The 22,762-nt window shown below is 32.9% G+C and overlaps 1 protein-coding gene across 4 annotated transcripts in view; it reads left to right on the forward strand.

Annotated features, from left to right (window-relative positions):
• The first annotated feature begins 1,189 nt into the window (after positions 1 to 1,189).
• The window catches only part of R3hdm1 (R3H domain containing 1), a 95,704-nt gene continuing 74,131 nt past the window's right edge, over positions 1,190 to 22,762 (forward strand). For all 4 annotated transcript variants that reach the window (XR_003300668.2, XM_026387814.2, XM_026387821.2 and 1 more), the window contains exons 1-6: positions 1,190 to 1,277; positions 3,477 to 3,687; positions 11,643 to 11,684; positions 12,168 to 12,257; positions 16,181 to 16,295; positions 17,700 to 17,778. Coding sequence is in view for 3 of the 4 variants with exons in the window: in XM_026387814.2 (XP_026243599.1) it covers positions 3,517 to 3,687; positions 11,643 to 11,684; positions 12,168 to 12,257; positions 16,181 to 16,295; positions 17,700 to 17,778 (497 nt within the window). In the remaining variant the exon portion in view is untranslated. The remainder of the gene's footprint in view (positions 1,278 to 3,476; positions 3,688 to 11,642; positions 11,685 to 12,167; positions 12,258 to 16,180; positions 16,296 to 17,699; positions 17,779 to 22,762) is intronic.

The raw sequence follows: 22,762 nt of genomic DNA on the forward strand, positions 1-22,762 counted from the left end.
TTATTTGCTTGCCATGAGGTCTTTGCTTGAACTACATAAATATAAAATGAAACTGACTTTAAAAATATGACGTGGATGGGCTGGGGATGTGGCTGGGGTTCGATTCTCAGCACCACATACAAAACAAAGATGTTGTGTCCACCGAAAACTAAAAAATAAATATTAAAAATTTTTTCTCTCTCTCTCTCTCTCTCTCTCTCTCTCTCTCTCTCTCTCTCTCTCTCTCTCTCTCTCTCTCTTTATAAAAAATATGACGTGGAGCTGGGCCCAGTGGTGCACGCCTGTAAACCCAGTGGCTCGGTAGGCTGAGGATTGTGAGTTCAAAGCCAGCCTCAGCAATTTAGTGAGGCCTTAAGCAACCCAGCAAGACCCTTTCTCTAAATAAAAATATAAAAAAGGACTGGAGGTATGGCTCAGCGCCCTTGGGTTCAGTCCCTGGTACCAAAAATATGTAGAGAGAGATATGACTTGGAGAGACTTTTGACACTGAGTTTTTCAGATGTTATTAAAAATTGTCATTCTACCCTTTACAGACATTTTCTTTTAACAGACAAAGTAGGTTTCTTTGAAAATGTTAATTGACTACTATAACCTTTTGTTCATTTGTATGTTTAAAACTCTAGGATGTATTATTCAAAATTACCATCTTAAGTTCATAGGGTTATAGCTCTGGGGGGAAAAAAGCTATTTTAAAAATCATAGTTTTTAGAGTTAAAGTGTTCCTGGTTGGGATCTTAGGCAAGTCTTTTTTTTTTCCCCACTCCCTACTATAAAGTGGAGCTTCTGTCTCCCTTTTATCACTAACCATATTGCAGGTTCTCCTTTTACATAAGTTCCTTCCCTCTACTCTCTCTTCTTTCTTACTGATAAGCTCTCCAGGCCTCCTTGACTTATTCAGGTTTACATAACTAATATATGTGTGAATTAGTTGTAACTAAGTGTCCTTACTCTTGTTTAAGATAAGAAAATAAAACTCCTAATGGTAGTATTTTTAATTTCTAAATTGCTATGAAGTGTTCCATTTCCCCTACTGTTTTGCTAAAATGTGTCCTTTTGTTTTAATTTTAGGCCACTGAAAGGTATGATACATTTGATCCAAGACAGTCCATCTCAGTCCAGGAATCTACCGTGGTGACAAGGACATGGGACTCCTCCTGCCAGAATACAGATGGTTCAATACAATTGACATCCTGGCTGACAGCTGTGAAAAGGAACCTTGGATTATTTTATTTTATTTTTGTGGAACACCACAATCTCAGATCCATAGTACACATCAGGTAACACTCTCCAGTCCCTTCAGAAAAACACATCCCTTTTTCTTTTTTTAGTTGTAGATGGATATAATACCTTTATTTTATTTATTTATTTATTTATTTATTTATTTATTTTTATGTGGTGCTGAGAATCAAACCCAGTGCCTTGCACATGCTAGGCAAGCGTCCTACCACTGAGCTACTACCGTAGCCCCATATCCCTTTTTCTTTAAACATCTTACTATAGTGCTGGGAATGTACTTCATTGGTGTAGTATTTACCTAGCATGTTTGAGGCCCTGGGTTCCATCCCTAGCACTAAAAAAAAAACAAACAAAATCTTATGTGTAAAAAGTAAAGATCCAGAGTATTTTCAGTAGCCTCCCTTTCATCTTCCCATTTTGCAACATTATTTTCAGAATGACCCAATTAACTTATGGTATGGATTCTAATTAAGGAAGACATTTTTGTTTTATTTTTTTTTTAATTTTTTTTTTTTTTAAAGAGAGAGGAGAGAGAGAGAGAATTTTTAATGTTTATTTTTTAGTTCTCGGCAGACACAACATCTTTGTTGGTATGTGGTGCTGAGGATCGAACCCGGGCCGCACGCATGCCAGGCCAGCGCGCTACCGCTTGAGCCACAACCCCAGCCCTACATTTTAGTTTTAGTTTTGTTTTGTTTTGGAGATGGGACTGCAGACTTGAACCACTGTGCCTCACCAATAGAAGATGCATTTTTTATTCAGTGTAGTATACCTGTAATTTTAGAATCTATTTTTCTTTGGCATTTTTTTTTTAGAAACATTTATAGATTTCTAAAATCTACAGGTACTTTATTGTAGATCTTTATTTCACTAAACTCTTGAACAAATTTTCAAATTGTACAAAGAAAACCATTTATACAGTTTTTTCATCAAGTTTTATTTTAAAAATTTGTTAAAATACAGAAAAGAGGAAAGAATTTTACAGTGAACATTTATATAATCATCCTTTATTCTGCCATTAACATTGTACAATACTTGCTTTAACCTATTTTCAACTCTGTATTTATCCATTGATTTTAAATTTTTTGATGCATTTCAAAATAAGTTGTTTACATCAAGAATAAGAGTAAATTGTGGGGGCTGGGGATGTGGCTCAAGCAGTAACGCTCTCACCTGGCATGCGTGGGGTGCTGGGTTCCATCCTTAGCACCACATAAAATAAAATAAAGATATTGTGTCCACCGAAATAAATATTAAAGAAAACTCTCTCTTCTCTTTTTTCTTCTCTCTCTCTCTCTTTTTTCTTCTCTCTCTCTCTCTCTCTCTCTCTCTCTCTCTCTAAAAAAAAAAGAGCAAATTGTTCTGCTGGTTTTAATACATTTTTTACATGTCCTAAAATGACAGCTATCTTTCTTTAGGTTTAATCTCTGATACATTTATATTTGATATATAGTGTAAAGTTTGCAGTATTTTCTTCACTATTGACTTAGAGATATATTTATATCTGTATTTGGTCCCTATGGATTCCATTTCCTAGAATTTCTGATAATAACATGTTGTTTGCATTGAATCACATAAGTCAGAGTTTCATTGCTTTCCTGGGTTCATTTTGAACCCTAACCACAAGCATATTTTGCATAGGATTTTTTTTTAATTTTTTAAAATTACTTCCTTTTGAAATCAGGATAATTTAAGAAATTTGGAATTTGAAGAATACAGATGAAAGTTATGATAAGAAAATATTTTTCTACCGGGTAATATAGTATGCGTTTAGAGAAAAGTTTTGTTTCCATACAGGTATCACTCATTTTCTTAGGGCCTTGCTAATTGCCGATGCTGGTCTCAAACTTGCAATCCTGTCTCAGCCTCCGGAGCTACTGGGATTGTAGTATCCCATTCCAGCAAGAAAAAGATTTTTAAGGTCATCAAAATATGCATATGTAACCATCTAACTATTATCTTCCATCTTGATGTGGTTCATTCCTTACTGTTTCTTAAAAACTTTCACAGTATGTGCAATTAAATCAACTTGTATCTTTATTACATCTTTTTTCTCCCTGTATTGTGGCTTTTTAAAAAACATATCCACCACAAAATAATATAATCCTTAAAAGCAGAAATTTTGCTTCTATGTACATTCAGTATTATATATTGTAATATACAAGGTACACAGTCAATATCATGTATTAAATGAATGTAAAAAATGTTTCAAACTGAATTAATTTTTTTTTCTTGTTAAGGCTTCAAGTTCCCGATAGAATTCTAAAATAACCTTCACTAATGAGGATGTCTGATACTGTTACTGTAAAAGATGAAACTGAAACAATGAAGGATTTGGAGGCAGAAATGAAAGATACAACCAGAGTTGAAAATCTTATCAAATCAGAAAACTATGGGAAGATTTTGGCAGAAAAGAATGAACATTGTATTGACAACAGTATTGATTTGCAGGTAAACAGGACTTTCTCTGTTGCTACAATTACCTAATATTCAATATGTAGTTATGCTTCTCTTCATACAAAACTCACTTTTCAGAATTCTAAATGGGTAAGTTGACCCTCTGGGACATGCTTCCCAGCTGGTTTTTCAGTTATCTGGATTAGCTTGCTGAGTCTTAGCTCTTTGATTTGTATATGTCATATAACATAATTCTATTTGTATGTAGCCAATGTGTTTTATTGGCTTTCTACTTTTATATTCTACTCTTCCCTATCAATGCTGTGAAAGTTCAGTATGTAACTGAAGAGCACTTAGAGGAGAGAGAGCTAGAGAGATTGAACCTGCAGAAGATCTATTGGCAAAAACAATCCTCCCTGGGTTTCTTAGTCAACCATGACTAAGTAGAGGTTGGTGAGGGGAAAAAATGTCACTTGATGCTTTTGATGCTGTGCATTCAGTGTTAACTTTGAATAACCATTGACAAGACTTTTAATTCCAGGCCTAGTTAGAAATTCAGTTGCTAAATTCAGTTGCTATATTGCTAGATTCAATATAGGTTGAAACTGTGTCAAGTAGTACTTTCAGTATTCATTCTTTTTCAAGGTGTTTCAATTACCTGTTCTCAAAATGACAGGCTAACAATTTTTTTAAATACTTTTAGTTGTAGATGGACACAATACTTTTATTTTATTTATTTTATTTTCCTGTGGTGCTGAGGATCCAACCCAGTGCCTCACCCTTGTGAGGCAAGCGCTCCACTACTGAGCTACAACCCTAGCCCCACAATTTTTTTAGTAAGATTTTGTGGGTCAGGAAATGATGCAGCAGTTGGCTGAGTGAAATTTTGTATTTTATAAGGTGTTCAAAAAGATCCTGGTATTTAACTGGACAATGGGCTGGCCTAGAAGATCCAGGATTGCTCCCTTCACATGTCTGGCATCTTGGTAGGAATGGCTGGAATGCTGGACTCATGTGGACCTAGGAGCATCCATCCATGATCCCTCCAATGTAGCAATCCAAGATAGTCAGACTTCTTATGTAGCACCTCAGCAGTCCCAGAGAGAATGTTCCAACAGGCCAAACAAAGGTTTGAACTAGGCTTGGACATCCTACCCTGTTTCACTGTCTTTTGATGACACATGTCAATAACCCCAGCTCATAGGATGAAAAATTAGATCCAATCTCTTGGTAGGAAAGAGTTTAGCCTTCTTTAATGTACCACAAAAATTTATCCTAAAACAGAAAAACTATTCTATCATTTTTTTTCTGTTTCCTAAAGACTTTGAGGTCTGCAAGCCAAAAATTCTACCTTCACCATTTTCTTAAGACAATTAAAGAAAGCTCCTTTAAAGATGATCTCATTCCTTTATTCAGTCAAAAACTATTTCTCCCTGTTATGTGCCACACACCATGTTAGACAGATACCAACTTCTACATCTATAAAAAAGTACTTAGTTCCCACTGATTAAGCATAGTCAAGTAGTAATTATCAAAGAAATTAGGAATAGCACATTTTTTCCAGTCATTTTTAGTAACAGCACTTTTTAAAATAACAAAAAATTTTCATCCCTGTAATTAGTACACTGCAGTGATGGCAGCATGCCAGTATCTTGATTGTATCAGAGAAAATCTGCTCAAATTTTATTGCATTTGTGATTAAAATTATATTTCATTTTAGTCTCTTTTCTACACACTTTTTCAGGTTGTGTTTAACAACACATGGTTAACTTGTATTATTGTGTTTCCTACCATGTCTAAGTATTGCCCTATAAGAACATTCTTATGACCACTATTGCATCATGGCTCAGTTGTTTGTACAGGTAATACAGGAAATTTTTTTTCTTATTTCTTTTGTGTATGTGTGTGTGCGTGCACACGTGCACAAGTATGTGTGGTATGATGCTGAGGATCAAACCCAGGGCATTGTGCATACTAGGCAAGCACTATACCACATTTTTTTTTTAAGTTAGCTCCCTTAACTCCAAAAAACCACTGAACTCTACCCCAGCCCAATCCCAATATTTATTGAAAACCTGTTCTGGGGGTTGGGGATATAGCTCAGTTGGTAGAGTGCTTGTCTCACGTGCACAAGGCCCTGGGTTCAATCCCCAGCACCAAAAAAGAAAAGAAAACCTGATCTGTGCCAAGGAAATATAATAAACAAAAACAGGCAAGGTCTTTGATCTCATGTTCCATATAGCATGGTGACTATAAAGACTTGGAAGAGGAAAAAGTGAGAATTTATTTTATGTTAATTCATCAAGTACGATCTTTACTGTTTCTTCAAATGTTTATTTAGCATTTACTGTATGAAAAATTGATTCTGTTTTGAGTTTCTGGGATTCAAGATGCCTCCATCAGAGTTACCTGGCAAGGGGACTACAACAGTTGAAATGAATGCACAGAAGAGACTAAAGTAATAGAAATTGGGGATGGAAGTAGATAAAACTAGAAAGTAACTTTACCTATGTTTTTACAAAAAATAATGTGAAAGTCATCTGTTTCAGCATCAACAAGGAACTGTGTGTTTTATTAATATGTGTGGTATGATACTGAGGATCAAACAAAAAGTCTGATTAGTATGGAGTTACCTATTCTAACACTATTAAACATTTTATCTTCCTTTGATACCTCTAAGGTACTGGGTAAAGATTGTGTGTACACAATCCAAAACATATTGGAACAATTCAAACAATGCCTCCCTACTCCCCAATACCTTGTCAACTATTTTTTTAAAATAGGATAGCCAATCCAAATTGTGTTGGTAATCTTTGTTGTGGAGTGAAGAAGAGAGCTGATTTTTGTTATCACCTAAGCAAGCCTTGTTTGTCAGAATGCATGAATAGCTTCTAATGTATACGAATGAATTTTCAACACACAGACTCAGTTAAAGTAGGGTTGAATACATTCCCAGTTTCTTTAGTAAGCCTTTTTTTAAAATTTATTTTTGAATTGTAGTTGGACACAATACATTTGTTTTATTTATTTTTTTATGTGGTGCTAAGGATCGAACCCAGGGCCTTGCACGTGCTAGGGGAGTGCTCTACCACTGAGCCACAACCCCAGCCCTTTAGTAAGCCTTTTGATAATCAAGATGAGACTCTTATGTCTTCTATTCCCCAAATTAGTTCCAAGACATTTCTTTAAAAGGGAACAGAGACCAAGATAAGAGGAAAGAAAGCAATGGTGTTCTAATAAGGCTCTCAAAAAAATTCAGGGCACAAAGCCACACTTTTTCAATATTGAGAGCAAAGGAGTAGGCAATAAATTCCTTAATTGATGAAACATACAAAGATGTTTCTTTTTAAGCCATCAAATAAAAGCCTCTATGTGAAATCGTGCAAATCATTTTTCTATTTTTCATGCAGAGATTAAAAAGGATGTGTGTAATGTAGTGCTGGAGAGAAAAAAGGAAAGGGTGGGGATGGATGTCATGAAAATCAAAAGGAGATCTGTAGAAGAGAGGGACCAAGAGATGGGAGGAAGGGGTGAAGTGCTTGGGAGTGATATTTTCCAAAGTATATTTTTATATTGTGTGTATTTATGATTATATGAAAACAAATATCATCATTATATACTATAATGCACCAATGAAAAATGTATAAAGAATTTTTTTAAAAAGGATGTATAATGTACCTAACACAGAGAGCCTAACAAATGGGAGATAGTATTAACAATAGTATTATAATCATCATAATTATTAGTAATTATTTATGAGCTACAACACAACTAAATGGCTTTTCAAATTTGTCCCTTTATTATCATACAAGATGGATTTTTTTAATATTAAAATAAAAAGTAAAACTTCTTTCTTAACACAACTCCCTAAAATTTCAGTGTAATAATTATTGTTTCTGTTAACCCTATTTATATGCTATAGTTTTATTGTCTTTTATTAATTTTGAATGAGTTCTCTTTTTAGAACTTCTTGCTTCACTTCCCATGGTACAATTTACTTTTTAAATCTCTTTCTAGAACTTGGTACTCTTTCTATTGAACCTGGGTCATGTGCATATATGACAAACCTTATAAATATGTTCACTTTTCACAATACTTTACTATGACATGTATGAAGATGTTTATCATACTTTGTAAGTGTAGAAATGTTTTTATATACTATTTTTACTTCCTTGGATGATTTTCATGTATATCACCAATAGGATGAGGAGATTCTTTGCCTTCATTTGATATATAGATAACCAGAAAGTCTATTTCTCTTTCTTTCTCTGGGAACTTTTCCTTATAGTGTGACTTTGACCTTTGGATTTCAACCCTGTGCTCTATGGTCTGAAGGTTAAGTGTTAAAAATAAACTAGTGATTGTGTTAATTTGTTGGTTTACTGATTTTTTTTTTTTAAGTTAGCTCCCTTAACTCCAAAAACTTTGTTTTCTCTTTCAAATGGCAGCATGGTGTCTTTTGTTTTTACTGCTTCTGACCTTTAGCCTAGACATTTATTCATTATATTATTTCACATAATTACCATTAAAACCCTTATTACCATCCAGAAAAATGGTGAGAATAAGCTCTTCAAGATCTGTTAAGAGTCTTAGTTAAAGGTTTCATTAAAATTAAAATTTCTTTCATAATAATTATTAATTATAAAGGAAAATGATCCCTTTTTTGAATTAAGTCACATTTCCTCTTAATTCAATGATATTAGATTGGCAGTTATTTTTATGTTAACATTGTATAAGCCAGGAATATTATTCTGGTTCCCAATTCTCCAAATTCTGGTAGCTGACAGCTCTGTCCATACATTAAATACTAGTTTCAAACTGAAATTCTACTAACATTGTTGCATATTCTGTACCCACTTGTTGGCCTAGTTCCTGTCCTATACTTCGTTGTAGAACAGTGTAAATTATAAATTGGTGCTTTGTCTCTAAACCATCTAAATTCTAATTTAATTAGCATCCCTTTGAACTAGTTAAGATCTGTTAAACTAGCTGCCACATTTTTTCTGACAGCAAAATTCTGCTAAGAATGAAAAATGCTGTAAATGACAAAATCTGATTTTAAAATAATTATATACCAAATTTGGAGAATTCCTATTTTAAGCCAAATTTAACTGCCAGATTGATAACAAATATGAAATAAAGGATATTAACTTCATAAACAGAACTTTTTTCTGTGCTTTGTTATGTGTGTATGGCAGTGTTTTAGAATACATTATATAACTTTTGTTCTTTGCTATTGAACTGAAATAATACCTAATTTTATTGAATAATGCCACTTAGGCAGTTTATAGTTTACTTACAGAGTAGTGCATTCGTTTTACTGTGTAACAAATTACCACAAACTTATAGACTTAAAAGAGCACTCATTTATCAGCTCATAGTAGATCCAGTTGGGTTCTCTGCTTAGCGTTTTACAGGACCAAAAATAAAGGTGTCAGTGAGACTGAGCCCTTTTCTGAGGAAACATGCTTTTAAGGATCATTCCAGTTGTTAGCAGAACTCACTTTTTTACTGTTAGTCTGAGGTTTTACTGTTGGTCTGAGGTCCTGGTTTCCAAGCTGGCTGTTGGGCTCTCTGCTTTTAGGAGGCTAGTCAGTACTTCTCAAATTGTCCTATTTTCAGAACCAACAATGGTGTATTTAATTCTTTAAATCTGTCTGACTTTTTCTTGTATTCTCTACCTGAGAAAATTCCTTGCTTTTAAAGGGCTCAGTTGAATAGGTCAGACTCACCTGAATCCTAAATCTGTATCCTAAAATCAACTGACTTGTCTCAGTTACTTGTGTACAATCCCTTCATACCAGTACCTAGATTAGTAATCAATTAAATAGATAGAGATTGGGAGTCCTCTTGGGGGTCATCTTTAGAATTCTGTCTACCAGGTGTATGTGTAATCCACAACCAAAACGTTTTTTATAGGTGTAATGTAAAGGGCACAGGACTAAGATTGTGAAGCTCTTGTGTTCTGTTTGGCTATTTAAGTAGCTCATTCTGGTTTGGGCAGTCTTTAATACCAGGTCCTATGTCTTATTTATTTTCATATCTCCAGTTCCTGGCACAAAGTTTAGTGTATAGCAGAAACTAAGAACATGTTAGTTACATGATGTTAAATTAAGATAATTTTAGTTCTCTGTGTCTTTCCTCATCTTTCTTCAGCATCATCAAAGGCTCCTTACAAATTAAAACTGAGATAGTCAATACACATGTAAGACTTTGAATACTCTAAAGCAGTACTATAGGAACAATATATAGCATCATCTTTATTTTACAGGTTGAAAGCAGCATCTGATAAATTAAGTAACTTATCAAAGACCTCATGGCCAATAAACAGAGATAGAACATTGGTTTTCTGATACCAAAGCCACCTTTTTTTTTTTAATCTTTCACTGAATCTCTTCAAGAACCCTGTGAACTAGTTTAAACTGTGTAAACTTTATACAGATAAGAGTAAACTGAAATAGTTTGACCAGGGTCACCTGCTAGTAAAGAAGCAGTCAGAAATTTAAGTCCAGCTCTTCTGCCTTTTAATCATCTTTTATTTTAGACATTTTTAATAGAAGGTTTATACTACTAGTACTTATAATCCAAGGGTTGAAAGCATAGGACAAGAGTAAGCCACAAATTAATTTCCTTTATACTTTCTTAGAACTCTTCTAGTCACGTGCATTTTCCTGGTATCCATCTATTAGATTTCTCTCATTTTTTTTTTTGGTTCCTACAAGCCTTGATTCTGTGGTAGTACAATTTCTTTTCTTTCTTTTAGTATGTAAGTTACAGACTTTTTTTTTATTTTAACCAGATTAAAGAAGAGAGCAAATAGAAACAGAAAACAGTACCAACATGCAGAAGCCCTCTTAGGCAGCATTAACACATGTATATGTGTACACATACATAGAATTTTATTCTCTATAAGAAACAAAGTCATTTTTCTTAATTTTGTCCTGATTTTTCTTTTGTTTTATTATTGATTTGGTGATCCGGAGTCAAAATCCTAAGAATATCATGCTCTTATCTTTGAAGATCTTTGGACTCAAAATAGGAAGAATGACGTACTGCTGCTATAGACTCCTATTTCTGTTGACTCTATAAAAAATGGCTTTGTTTGAATGTCAGCATAAAATGGTCGCCATTTTCTTTCTTGTGTGACATGTATAAGTCTGAGATTTGAGGATGTTTCATATGTTTTGCGTTTGTTACCAAACTGGCTCCCTGATGTTACTGAGGATAAATGGTAGATGCCTGGACCCTGTGCTGGTTGGGGTTGGGTTTGGAGTGGGAGATAGGAAGGAGGCAGGAAGAAAGTCTATTTTAAAAATCTATCTGGTTCTGATGCATAGGTGTTTTGACTGCTTTCCCAAATCAAAGCCTGATATCACAAACTAGAACTAGTTGACTCAGTGGGTTCTCCAGTTATGTGACTGGTAATCTGTCATGTTAAACATCCATATTGTAAGTGTGCCCTCTTTCTTTCATCTCTGCTTCATTGCTTTACCCCAGACTTGGTGAACAGGATTCTGTCACTAATAAACTGGTGATGTGCTTCATACATTGCCAAAAGGCTCAATAGATGTGTGGTTGGACTCTGATTCTGCATTTGAAACATTCTCTTTAGTAAGATGGGAACTTTTCTGATTTCAGCTACTTAAAACTGCTGAGTTGTTTTGGGAGGTTCCCTGCCCCCAAACTTAGCTATAAAGCAAATATAAAATACTGAAGAAGTCTATCTTATTTTGCTATAAAATCACCTTGTAAGTTCCACTGAGTTCAATTAATACAGAATCATGGCTCTTTGCTGACTTAAAGAAAAATGCCAACTCACAGAAGGATTTTAGAGAAATTTCTTCAAGTGTGCTTCTGGGAGAAATCAATACTCTTTCTCTGAAACCAACTTTGATTTCCTCATTTTGCATACTTTGTGCACAGTTTTTCTGTGTTTTAGGTTTATGAATTAAGCAAATTTTCTGTCTCAGTATAAAATTTAATACAAATCTTTCTTGTTGTATGTTCAGCGACCACTGCAGTCATTTGGACAGACAGGAAAAAGGTCTAAGGTATAGTAAATATTTTGGTGTGCTGGCATGCCAAGGGCCTTCCTTCATGCTTGATGAATCCTTGTTTTCATATAGCACTACATTCAGTTTAGTTTTTTTTTTTTTTTCATATTTTGTTTGGGGCAGAAAGCTTGTTTTGTTTTATTTGGGGCTTTTTTGTCTTGCCTAGTTGCTTTTGTGCATTGCTTTTTTATCTTGGATGGTTTTTTATCTATAGAGAAATTGCTTTCTCACCATTCTTGGGTTTTGAAGTTGGAATTATTCCCATTCTTGCTATTGCTATAATTTTCCAAACTGCAGTTGTTTGCTTTTTCTCTTAACAAAAGGCTTTAGACGTGCTTAATGATATATTTGACTTGTACATTTCATCTATTTTTATACATGGCAAAAACTATAAAGAAATTTAGAAACTCACTCCAGGGGGCTTTTGGATATGCCCTAGACTTATGAAATGTAGTGTTAATTTTAAATACTTCTCTCTAGTCAAGCTCAAAGTTAAAGCTAGTTCGGAGCCTTGCAGTTTGTGAAGAGTCTCCACCACCTCCTGCAGCAGAGATATCACAGGAGAACCAGGTAAAAACAAAACAAAGCAAAACAAAAATTGTTATTTGAAGACATGGTGGAACTGGAGAAATTTTTCATATGGTTAAGTGTGTGTGTGTGTGTATTCTATTTGTTTTGTTTTTACTAAGTAAAAAAAAACCAAGATACATAAGAAAAGCTGGAAAAACTCTTTGCTTTAGTCTAAGGCTTAAGATAATGATTTCTCTTTTGGTAAAACTTTGGGATCATATAATAACTGGGACTATTAACTTAAAGATAATTACAAAATTTTTGTTGAAATGTTATAAAATATTAAATTGTATTTTCAGCAAGTATTATTATGATGAAATTTGTCCTTTTACTTTTTAGTTTGAGAAATTTTTATAATATTAATTCTTTGAAAAGAAATTGCCCGGGACTTTAGCTTAATACATTATTTGACTTAAGATGAATGCATGGTAAAGCCAGTTTTTATTTTAATGTAATTCTTTAATAGTTGTCTCATACTTCTAATTCTTCTATCTGTACTTAAAAAATGTAGAATAATGAGATTCAAGCAAATAATCCAGTTTTCCTGTTACATTCTTTTTAATGCTATGATTTTACCTTTCTATTAATTTCAGCTGTGGATTGATCTTTGTCTCATGTTACATTTGGGACATTTGTGCATAAATGTTTTTAGACTTTTCACCACTGTTCATCATTGTGATAACTTGGGATGTTAGTGGTTTGTTCTACTTTATAAAAGTTCTAGCAACCTAAAATGCTCCTGTATCCCAACCATTTCCAAACAATGGAGGCAACTTTGTGGTTATTTAAGAAGCTGTGACTAATCTAAAAAAAAAAAGAAAATGAAAATGTCATGCCATTTTGCACATCTTTTTTAAAAAATATACATGTATTTGGTGATTCAAGTGAAAATTATACTTTGCCTTTATTCAGATGATGCTCTTAAAAGCATACTATAGATACTAAAGATAGTTGGCACACATTTAGAATATGCACCATACTTTGTTTCTAGGATTTAAAGAAAATAAAATTTTAAAATAAAATCAGTTGTTAATGAAATGTTCTTAAAAATCTTTCTTCTTTGATATTTGTTCAAGTGTCAATATCAGATTCAAAATTCTTTGTAATTTTTTTTTAAATTAGCTCCTTAGGAGATAGACATATGTTTTAACTTGATAAAATAGATACATATTAGCAATAAAATAGCAGACTTTCTAACAAAAAGCAGAAATATAGTCAGAATATTTTATTAAGTAATATTGTCTGGAGAACATTTTCAAATATATACCTTTAGCTTTTTGCATGGTTGTTAAATCTGAACAATTATGACATACTCTGAAAGAAAAAAGAAGAAACTCAGCAAAATGTTTTTTTGAAAAGCAAATTTTAAAAGTTCTTTCGTACAAATGAGAGTGAAGAATGCACCTATTCATAATGGAGCAATAAACAGTATAGTGTTCTTTGAAAATTCATTTCTTCTTTCTGTTTACTGTAATTCTATATCATTTCAGCCTCATAGTATAATAATCAAAGGAGATTGAGGGCATGAGAAAGATTGTGCATTTGTAAGTGTATTAATGCAGAAAAAGTGGGTAATTTTTGAGAATGGTATCATCATCTTTTCTTATTTTTCAATGTATTTTACCTTATGTGGAAACACATTGAAGGGAAAAAAATCTTAAGGTACTCAATAAATCTGACTAATGAAAATTCATGTGAGAAAAAAATAACAGGGATATATAATGTATTTTAATGTATACATTGTTGATAATTTTTGTGTTAACAGTTTTTAAAAATGGTTTACATCATGTGGATAATGAATGAGATGTTTATGTCAGAACTTAGTTACTCCTTAATATAATGTTTCCTTATATTCTCAGACATAATTTTTTCTTTTTAGTTGTTAACCTATTATTACTACCTCTTTGCATAAAAGATATTTCTTTTATAGAACATTTTTCAAGCATTGAGTTAACCACATGGCACCAGAATAAATACTGGAAAATAAACGAAATATGCTACTATCTTATCCTTGATGCTGGAGATACTTTTCAACTAATATGCTTGATATATTTTTGAGGAATTAACTTGGAATAAAACTCATGAAAAAAAGTTGAGAGGCAATCAAAAGAGAAATGTCACTTATGTCTGATGAGAGATTATAAGAGGGTAATGACCTCAATAAAGATATCAATTACAGTAAAGAATAAAGGAATTACAGCTTTTTATGATGCTCTAGTTATTTGTGGTCAGAAAAATTTATATATAAGGATTTCAGCATTTAAAATATGTCTTGTTTATTTACTAGTGGCGGGGGGAAGGCCAACTGAAGACTAAATCCTCTCATATTAAGTCTACTAGATTTTTTTAATAACATTCATTTTGATTAAATAATTCAATATCTAGAATGTAAATGTATGGCTTTAGGAGCAGTATTGGAAATGAAATCTGCTAGTCATTGGAAAAGCCTTTGAATGATTGTCTAAGAGGAGGTAATATGAAATTTTTTTTCCCCATCTGGATTTGTAACAAGAAGCTGCAAGTCAGGAAAACTCCTAAATGTTCTACTTATGAAAAATAGTTCTGAAATTTGTTTCCAAATGCCTGCTTTACAATTACAGAAAGAGTAAGGAAAATGCCTTAGAAATTAATCACAGTGAAAAATATGACAAACTGGTTGATGAATGTAATAAGTAGCCAAGTGTTTTGGGTAAGCAAAACAGAGGATAAAGCAAATGTTCGTCATCCAGGTGAAGATTGCCAGTACACAGCATTTACACTATATTCTGAGCACAAACTAGGAGGGAATAGATTAAAAGAACAAAAATTAGATGAAAACAGCAAAATGTGTTTGATCAAGATTCTGTAAAGGCTATTGTGGGAATAGATATATAAGTAAAAAAATTCCACTAGCTGCAAATTTGAAAACCCTGAAATTTATATCCTCTTTGATACTGACTTACTGCTTCTATTGCCACCACCACCATCCAGAAAAGCTAGATAATTGTCTTGATGTTTTTCATCACAAAAGAACAATACTATAACTTAGTCTAAAAATACACTGAACTTTTTTTAATATTAATTTTTAGTACATATTTTAGTTTAGTACTCAATAGACTAAACTTTTATCTTTAGTACGAATGGTCTGGAATAGATCCTAGCTTTCTTTATAACATTGTCCAAATAAAGAAAGCTCAACATGATTTTTACCCTTTTCAGACTGTATGAATTAATTTCCAGTAATTCCATTGGGTTCTGTGTTGCATGGAGTGAGATTGTTTTAAAATAAAATATAAAGTGTTCCATTTTAGTTTTATAGAATGTGGTTTTCTTTACAGTTCAGCATTATATATCTTGAAGGAAATATTTCTTTGAAATATTTCTAAAACAACTTTGTGGTAATTGAAAGAAGCACAGTGATATATAAATATTAAATGGGAAATAATCATTTTAAGTTATATGTCATTGATTTTGGAAATTGTGTATTTTTGTTTGTGGTGGGAGAATGAAGGAAATGTGTGCTTTTAACAGGTACTCTGAAACCTAAGTTTTATTGACTCAACACTCATGCATTTCCATTGTCATGACTGATGATAATTACCATGCTTTTGCTTGGCATGAAAAAATAGGTTAAGGTAACCTTAGTTCCGACCTTCCAGGGGCTTACAAGTAAAAACAGATACACTTAATAGGAAATGTTTGTTTTGTCCAAAATAATTTCTAAGATGTCTTCCAATGAAAACATTATTTTAGCATTTTTCTCAAGATATTGATAAAAGTAATAAATACTTTTAAGTTATTTTCTAGTGTGAAATTTCCAATTGGGTAAAATTAAAATATTTTTCCTTCCTCTACAATTGTGTGTTGCTCAGAAAATATAACCTTGTAGTATTATATGAATTGCTTTATATTTTCATTGGATAACTGATTTTGCCTTCCAACAGGAAAAAATTCAGATCCAGTTATCACAGTCATTTGAAAAAGAGGAGAAGCCCTTGAAAGATGAAGCAGAAAAAGAAAAGGCCAGTGATAAGTTGCCCAGAAAAATGTTATCAAGAGGTTTGCAATTTTTTTAACATAATTTTAGTTTCACTCTCAATAATTTCATCCTTTATCCCTCAATAATTATATATAATAAAACTGTATTAAAAACAACTCAGAGCAGCCCAGATATGGTGACAAACACCTGAAACCCCAGCAATTCAGGAGTCTGAAGCAAGAGGATCTTAAGTTTGAAGCCAGCCTTAGCATCTTTGCAAAACCCTGTTTCAGTATAAAAAATGAGAAGTACTGGGCCCTTTGTCATAGTGAGAAAGGGCCCTGGATTTAGTCTCCAATACAAAATTTAAAAAAAAAAAAAAAAGGCAGACTGGAGAGAGACCCTGTAGTATTTATTAATCTGGTCTAACATACTTCTGTACATCAGTTAGATGCTTTGGCCAAAAATGGCAGGCAGCACATACTCATCACTAAGGAAGATACTCAACTTGATCTTGCTTGTCTGTCTTTCATACTGAAATACTGAAATCATTATAATTTGTATGTTAAACTGGATGTGATGGTGCACACCTGTAATGCCAGTAGCTCCAGAAGCTGAGGCAGGAGGAATGCAAGTTCAAAGCCATCCTCAGCAACTTAGTGAGACTTTAGCAACTTATTTTACATATATATATATATACACACACACACACACACACACACACACACACACATACACATACATATACACATATATACATATACATATATGCATATATTTCATTAATTTCCTTATGATATAAAGAACTGATGCCATGATATTTAGTGCCCCATAAGAATATTCTTAGAAACCCAGAATGTTTATCTTTCATAAAAAGTTTTGAAAGTCTTCACCATCATTTCAGTTATGTTCATGAGTATTATAAACTGCATAAGGATATTATATTTTAAAGGAAAGAAACATGACTTTAAAAAATATTTTGAAAGCAAGCCTTTGCTAATAGACATGAAAGAATTCTAAATACGTAAAATTATTCTTGAACAACTAAAATTCTTATCTACATCAAAATTACTGTCTCCACTTACTTTCATAAGTGAGGTGAACTTTTAATTTGATACAAATATGGTTAATTATCTAAATCATTTGAGTTTTTTACCTAAGGAACTTGTATTTTTTAACATGAGGGTGTGGTGAGTATGTAAGAGAATCTTAAAAGAATTCAGAGTAAATCATTCTGACATGTGTGAGAGAATCATTTTTTTTAAGAATATGCATGTCCATGTAGTTATATAAACCCATGTCATGCACATTATACAAGAGTAGAAAAATTATAATCATTTGAGTTGATAAATTTCTTTTCCTACATTGTCAATTTTTTTTTTTTAATGTGGGGCATCTCGTTTAAAGTATACATCATATGTAAAAGGGAAAAGGATTTGTTATCAAACAACTTTATACTGGATTTTTGTGTTGTTGTTTTTTAGATTCCAGTCAAGAATACACTGATTCAACTGGCATAGATCTACATGAATTTTTAGTAAATACATTAAAAAACAATCCCAGGTAAAAATTATATTTATAAGGTTTATATTGCTTCTAGAGTACAATAATTTTGCTATATATTTTCATTATTGAGTTAGAGTATTAAAAGTAAGATAGCAGATATTTGAAGTACCCCAAAGGCATTTTAGTTTTTTAGGGCTCATATATTGTTGGTCTACTGTATGCACATGTATAAATATTTTTTTGCATTATGCATGTTATCGTGATGTAAAAATTCATAACTTTTAGGTATTTGAGGAAATACAAAATCACCAAGATAGGCTCTGATGTGAAATTGAGAGATGGTATTAGTCATTAGAAAAAAAGAAAAATATATGGCTTCTCATAGTGCACCCAACCAAATTAAGAATTCAGTGTATTCATTTATAATGAGGTCTTAAAGGTAATTAAATGCAGAATTTTTGTTCTTTATTGCTGAGTTGGCAAACATTTACTTCCAAAGCTTTTTTTTTTTAAAAAAAAAAAAAAAAAAAAACTCCAGTTTACCCCCAAAGCTTTTTTTTTTTTTTTTTAGTTGTTAATAGACCTTTATTTTATTGATTTATATGTGATGCTGAGAATCGAACCCAGTGCCTCACACATACCAGGCAAGTGTACTTGCTGAGCCACAGTTCCAGCTCACTGCCCCCAAAGCTTTTTAAAGTGCTTATTTGAGTGAATACTTTGTCATGGTACTGGGTGAGTAGTTTTTAACTTTTTGTCAGGTTTTCAAGCTGCTTTAAAACTCCACAAAAAAAGCTATCCACAAAACATCTCATCAATACTTTCATGAGGTAAAAGGCACCAAGGTTATGAATCCCTCATCTAGATGTGAGCTTCCCAATGTAATAGTTATTTGACATTCAGTAAAATTAAAATAAAACAATGCTCTTAGGTATGAACACACAGAAGATAACTCAGTTGTTAGAGTGCTTACTTAGCATGCACAAGGCCCTGGGTTCAATCCCCAGCACCACAAAAAAAAAAAAAAAAATGTATCTATGAAACAGGCATATATTGAGTATCTATGGTATACCAAGCACTGACCTAAACATTGTAAATATAAAGTTGAATGAGGTATCATCTCTGATCCTGAAGTATTCACTATGTCTGTGCTAGAAAAGGACACATAAGGGCGGGGGTTGTAGCTTAGTAGCAGAGCACTTGCCTAGCATGTTTAAGGCACTGGGTTCAATCCTTAGCACCATGTATAAATAAACCAATAAAATAAAGGGCATTCTGTCCTCTACAAGTACAAGAAAAAAATTTTTAAATAAAAAAAGGACAAATGATAAATAAACTAGAAAAAATGTAAAGGAAGTGTTTAAGGTAATATTTTTTAAAAAAGAGAGAGAGAGAGATCCAACCTCTGTTTGAAAGGAAAGGGAGGACTTCACTGAAAAAGTAGTGTCTGGGGCTGAGATTGTAGCTCAGTGGCATAGTGCTTGTCTAGCATTTGTGAGGCACTGGATTTGATCCTTAGCACTGCATAAAAATAAACAAAATAAAGGCATGCTGTCTGTCTACAACTATAAAAAATAATTTTTTAAGAAAAGTAGTGTCTGCCTGAGTCTTGGATTCAGAGTTTCAGATACAAATGTTTCAAATAGAAATGTTCTTTTCTATCTGAAATGCCCAGGCATAATAGTAGGTTGGAAGAAAGGCTATGTCTTTCTTTAGACAACCTTGAGCCCTGTGACTCAAGGAGTATGGTAAATGATTCTAGAAAGTGATGAAAAAGGTGTGGTAAGATGAGAAACACAAAGCATATCTAATTGTCCTCAACCTAAGAGTACCAACACCATAAGGTCTTGAGGAAGTGTGCAGGGATCATTTTTATTGTCCCAATGAGTGTGGAATGCTATTGGGAAGTCAGGAGTGCTAAAAAGACCGGTAAAACAGCAATGAACAATGAAAAACTGTCTTACTTGAAATGCTAATAGTGTGCCAGTTGAGAAATACAGATTTTGGTGTACAAGTTGAGGAGTAACTAAAGAAATTTTTAAACAGTATAATGCCGTAGTGAAATTTGTGTTTTAAATGTTACTTTGACATTATAAAGATTACTTTGGCAAAAAGGATGGTAAGTAAGGGAGGTATTAGGAGGCCATGAAGAAGAAAAGAGGAAAGGACACATTTGAAAGATATTCAGGCAATAGCCTGGCAGGACTTGATTATTAGTATATGCAAGGATAACAGGAATAGCCCCTATGTTTTTGGCTAGTAACTGGTCCTGTTAACTGTGAAAGTAAATAAGAGGCAAGCATGAATGGAATGGGATATACCTTAGGTATATTTTAAAGTACCCAACAGAGATCAAGGAGATAGTCAGTTGAAAGGCTCTGGTTTTCAGGTGAATGAATGAGGCTTGAGTTAATAGACTCAAGAGTCATCAGTAAAGATGAAAGTTGCTAGGACAAAATTCTCTGAAAAGGCAGACTTAAAAGGTAGATGAGAAGATAAAGACTGGAGTTCTAAAGATAGCAGAAGAAATCATGAGACCATTTGTCTTAAAAGTCAACCAAAGGGAAACAGTTTCACCAAAAATAAAATAACAGAGGTAGATGAAAATAGAAATATCAAAACAGTCCATTAGATTGGGAAATCAGGAAGTACTGGCTGCTTTAATAAGTCATTTTATTTAGAGTAGGTTGGTACAAATCGAAATTAGTAGGTGGAGGAATAAGTGGGAAGGTAAGAAATACGTAGCTAATGTTAGTAAAACAAAATAGAATCCTAAACTGGGTGCAGTAGCACATGCCTATAATCCCAGAAGCTCTAGAGGCTGAGGCAGGAGGATCATGAGTTCAAAGCCAGCCTTAGCAAAAGTGAGGCGCTAAGCAACTCAGTGAGACCCTATCTCTAAAGAAAACAAAAATAGGGCTGGGAGTATGGCTCAGTGGTTGAGTGCCCCTGAGTTCAATCCCCAATACTCCAAAAATTTTTTTAAAAAAACAGACTCTTAACAACAGGTAGAGTCTCTTCTTTCCTTTGAATCTATACAAAAAAAATATCAGCAAGGGACAAAAATTAGGAATCCATTTTTACACATTCCTGATTTTATATTGTGAAATTCTGTTTTCCTTTACAAATGCAAAAGTTTTTAAGTTGGCTGCACAGATTTTTAAATGTACAATTTAATGGTTTTCAGTATATTCACAGGTATGCACAAGTATCACAGTTTTAGAACTTTTTCATCACCCTGAAATGAACCCAGTAACCTCTAACTATCCCTATGCTAATAGTAATAATGAAATTATTATTTTATTATAATCTAATCTGGTTTTTGTTCCTATAGATTTCCGATTTGGACATCTCTTTGAATGAAATTATATAACGTGTTTTTTAATGACTGACTTTAATTCACTTAATAACGTTTTCAAGATTCATCCATGTTGTAGCATGCATTAGTACTTTATTTTTCTTTGCATTTTTTTAGTATATAAAAGTTAACAACTCGTGATGTCTAATGAACAATGAAAAAATTGTTTTTACTAATATCAGTGTGGGTTTAGGAAGTTGAAGCTAATATTAAGTTTTGTGGAAAATAAAGTTTACTTAATAAATGGCTCATTTTCTCAATGAAGCAGATGGCTAATTGCCAGTTATAAATGTCCCACAATTAGTGGTAAGTACAGCAAATTTTCACTAAAGTTTTCAGAATGAAATATTGCCTGGTAATTTCTAGATTTGTTTTTATTGATATGAAAATTTAGTCAATTTTTAATCCAGACATGGTGGCACATGCCTATAATCCCAGGAAGTCAAGAATTTGGAGCGGGAGGATTGCGAGCTCAAGGCTAGCCTACGCAACTTAGCAAGACCCCCAATTCAAAACAATTTTTCCTTTCTGGATCATTTGCATTTTGAAATTTTTCTTCATACCACTAAATCTTCTTTATTTTGTTATTAGCCCAATAAATAAACTCAATTTTAACTGTTGAATAATGAGTTATCTGGAATTTCTGTTTGCAAGAAATATTTTCAGAGGCCTCACTAAGTACAATCATTACTGAATTAGAACCTATATACCTGAAGAACACTTTGACAGAGATTATACTACTAATTTTATTCCTGTTTTTGTATTTTATAGCCATGTTGTGTAGGTTTTATATGTACTTCTTTTATTGGAGGTGATATTTAAATTATTTCTTACTTTTTGCAGAGATTTGACCCAGGGCATATAAAATAGTGAATTACAAGGTGTTCAGATAGAAGCTTTATTGTTTTCTGCTTTTTTAATTTGCTACTGGTACACCAGCTATACACACTTTCTCTAAAGTTAGTTCTGGTACAATGACTTGAACACTGAAAACTAACAGATTGTTGCCTCTTTGTGTTAACTTTAAATACTAGTTTATTAATCAGTTTAATTGAAATAAATGTGTTTACTGTGTCTTAAACAATTATTATGTATTTGTTCCTTTTAAAACTTATACAGTAGCGATTTCAGTAAGTACGTCTACCTTTAGATGGTTTTGATTCACCTGCCAAACATTAATATGCCTTAAGAAAAGCAACTGTGTACCCATTAGTTCTAGTCCTATATATAATACTCCTACAAAGAATTATTAACTTTTAACTTATGTCAATAACCAAAAGACCTAACCTTGATAGTAGATTTGAAAATTTGGAATTGTGAACTAAGCACTGTGAATAAAAGGTAGAAGGTGTAAAACTTAAAACCTTAGCTGAGTTATCACTCTTATTTGCCTAGCAAATCCTACTAAAAGCAGGGGATTTTTATTTAAATAGTATGCAGCCCAGATAATAACAGAAAATCCCCTGCAATTCATATATCTAAATTTTAAGGGGGAAAGTCCTGTTGTGTCAAGAGCACAATTTTTATATTTTGTTTTCTTTCATAGAGACATTAGAATTTTTTTTTTCACAATGGAACTCTGAGTTGCCTGCTTCAGATGCTTTTTTAAAAAAATAAGAGTGTATAAGCCAAGTGCATGCCTGTAATCCCAGCAACTCAAAAGGCTGAGGCAAAAGAGGATCA

Source organism: Urocitellus parryii, chromosome 1, assembly GCF_045843805.1.
Source record: "Urocitellus parryii isolate mUroPar1 chromosome 1, mUroPar1.hap1, whole genome shotgun sequence".
Taxonomy (NCBI): domain Eukaryota; kingdom Metazoa; phylum Chordata; class Mammalia; order Rodentia; family Sciuridae; genus Urocitellus; species Urocitellus parryii.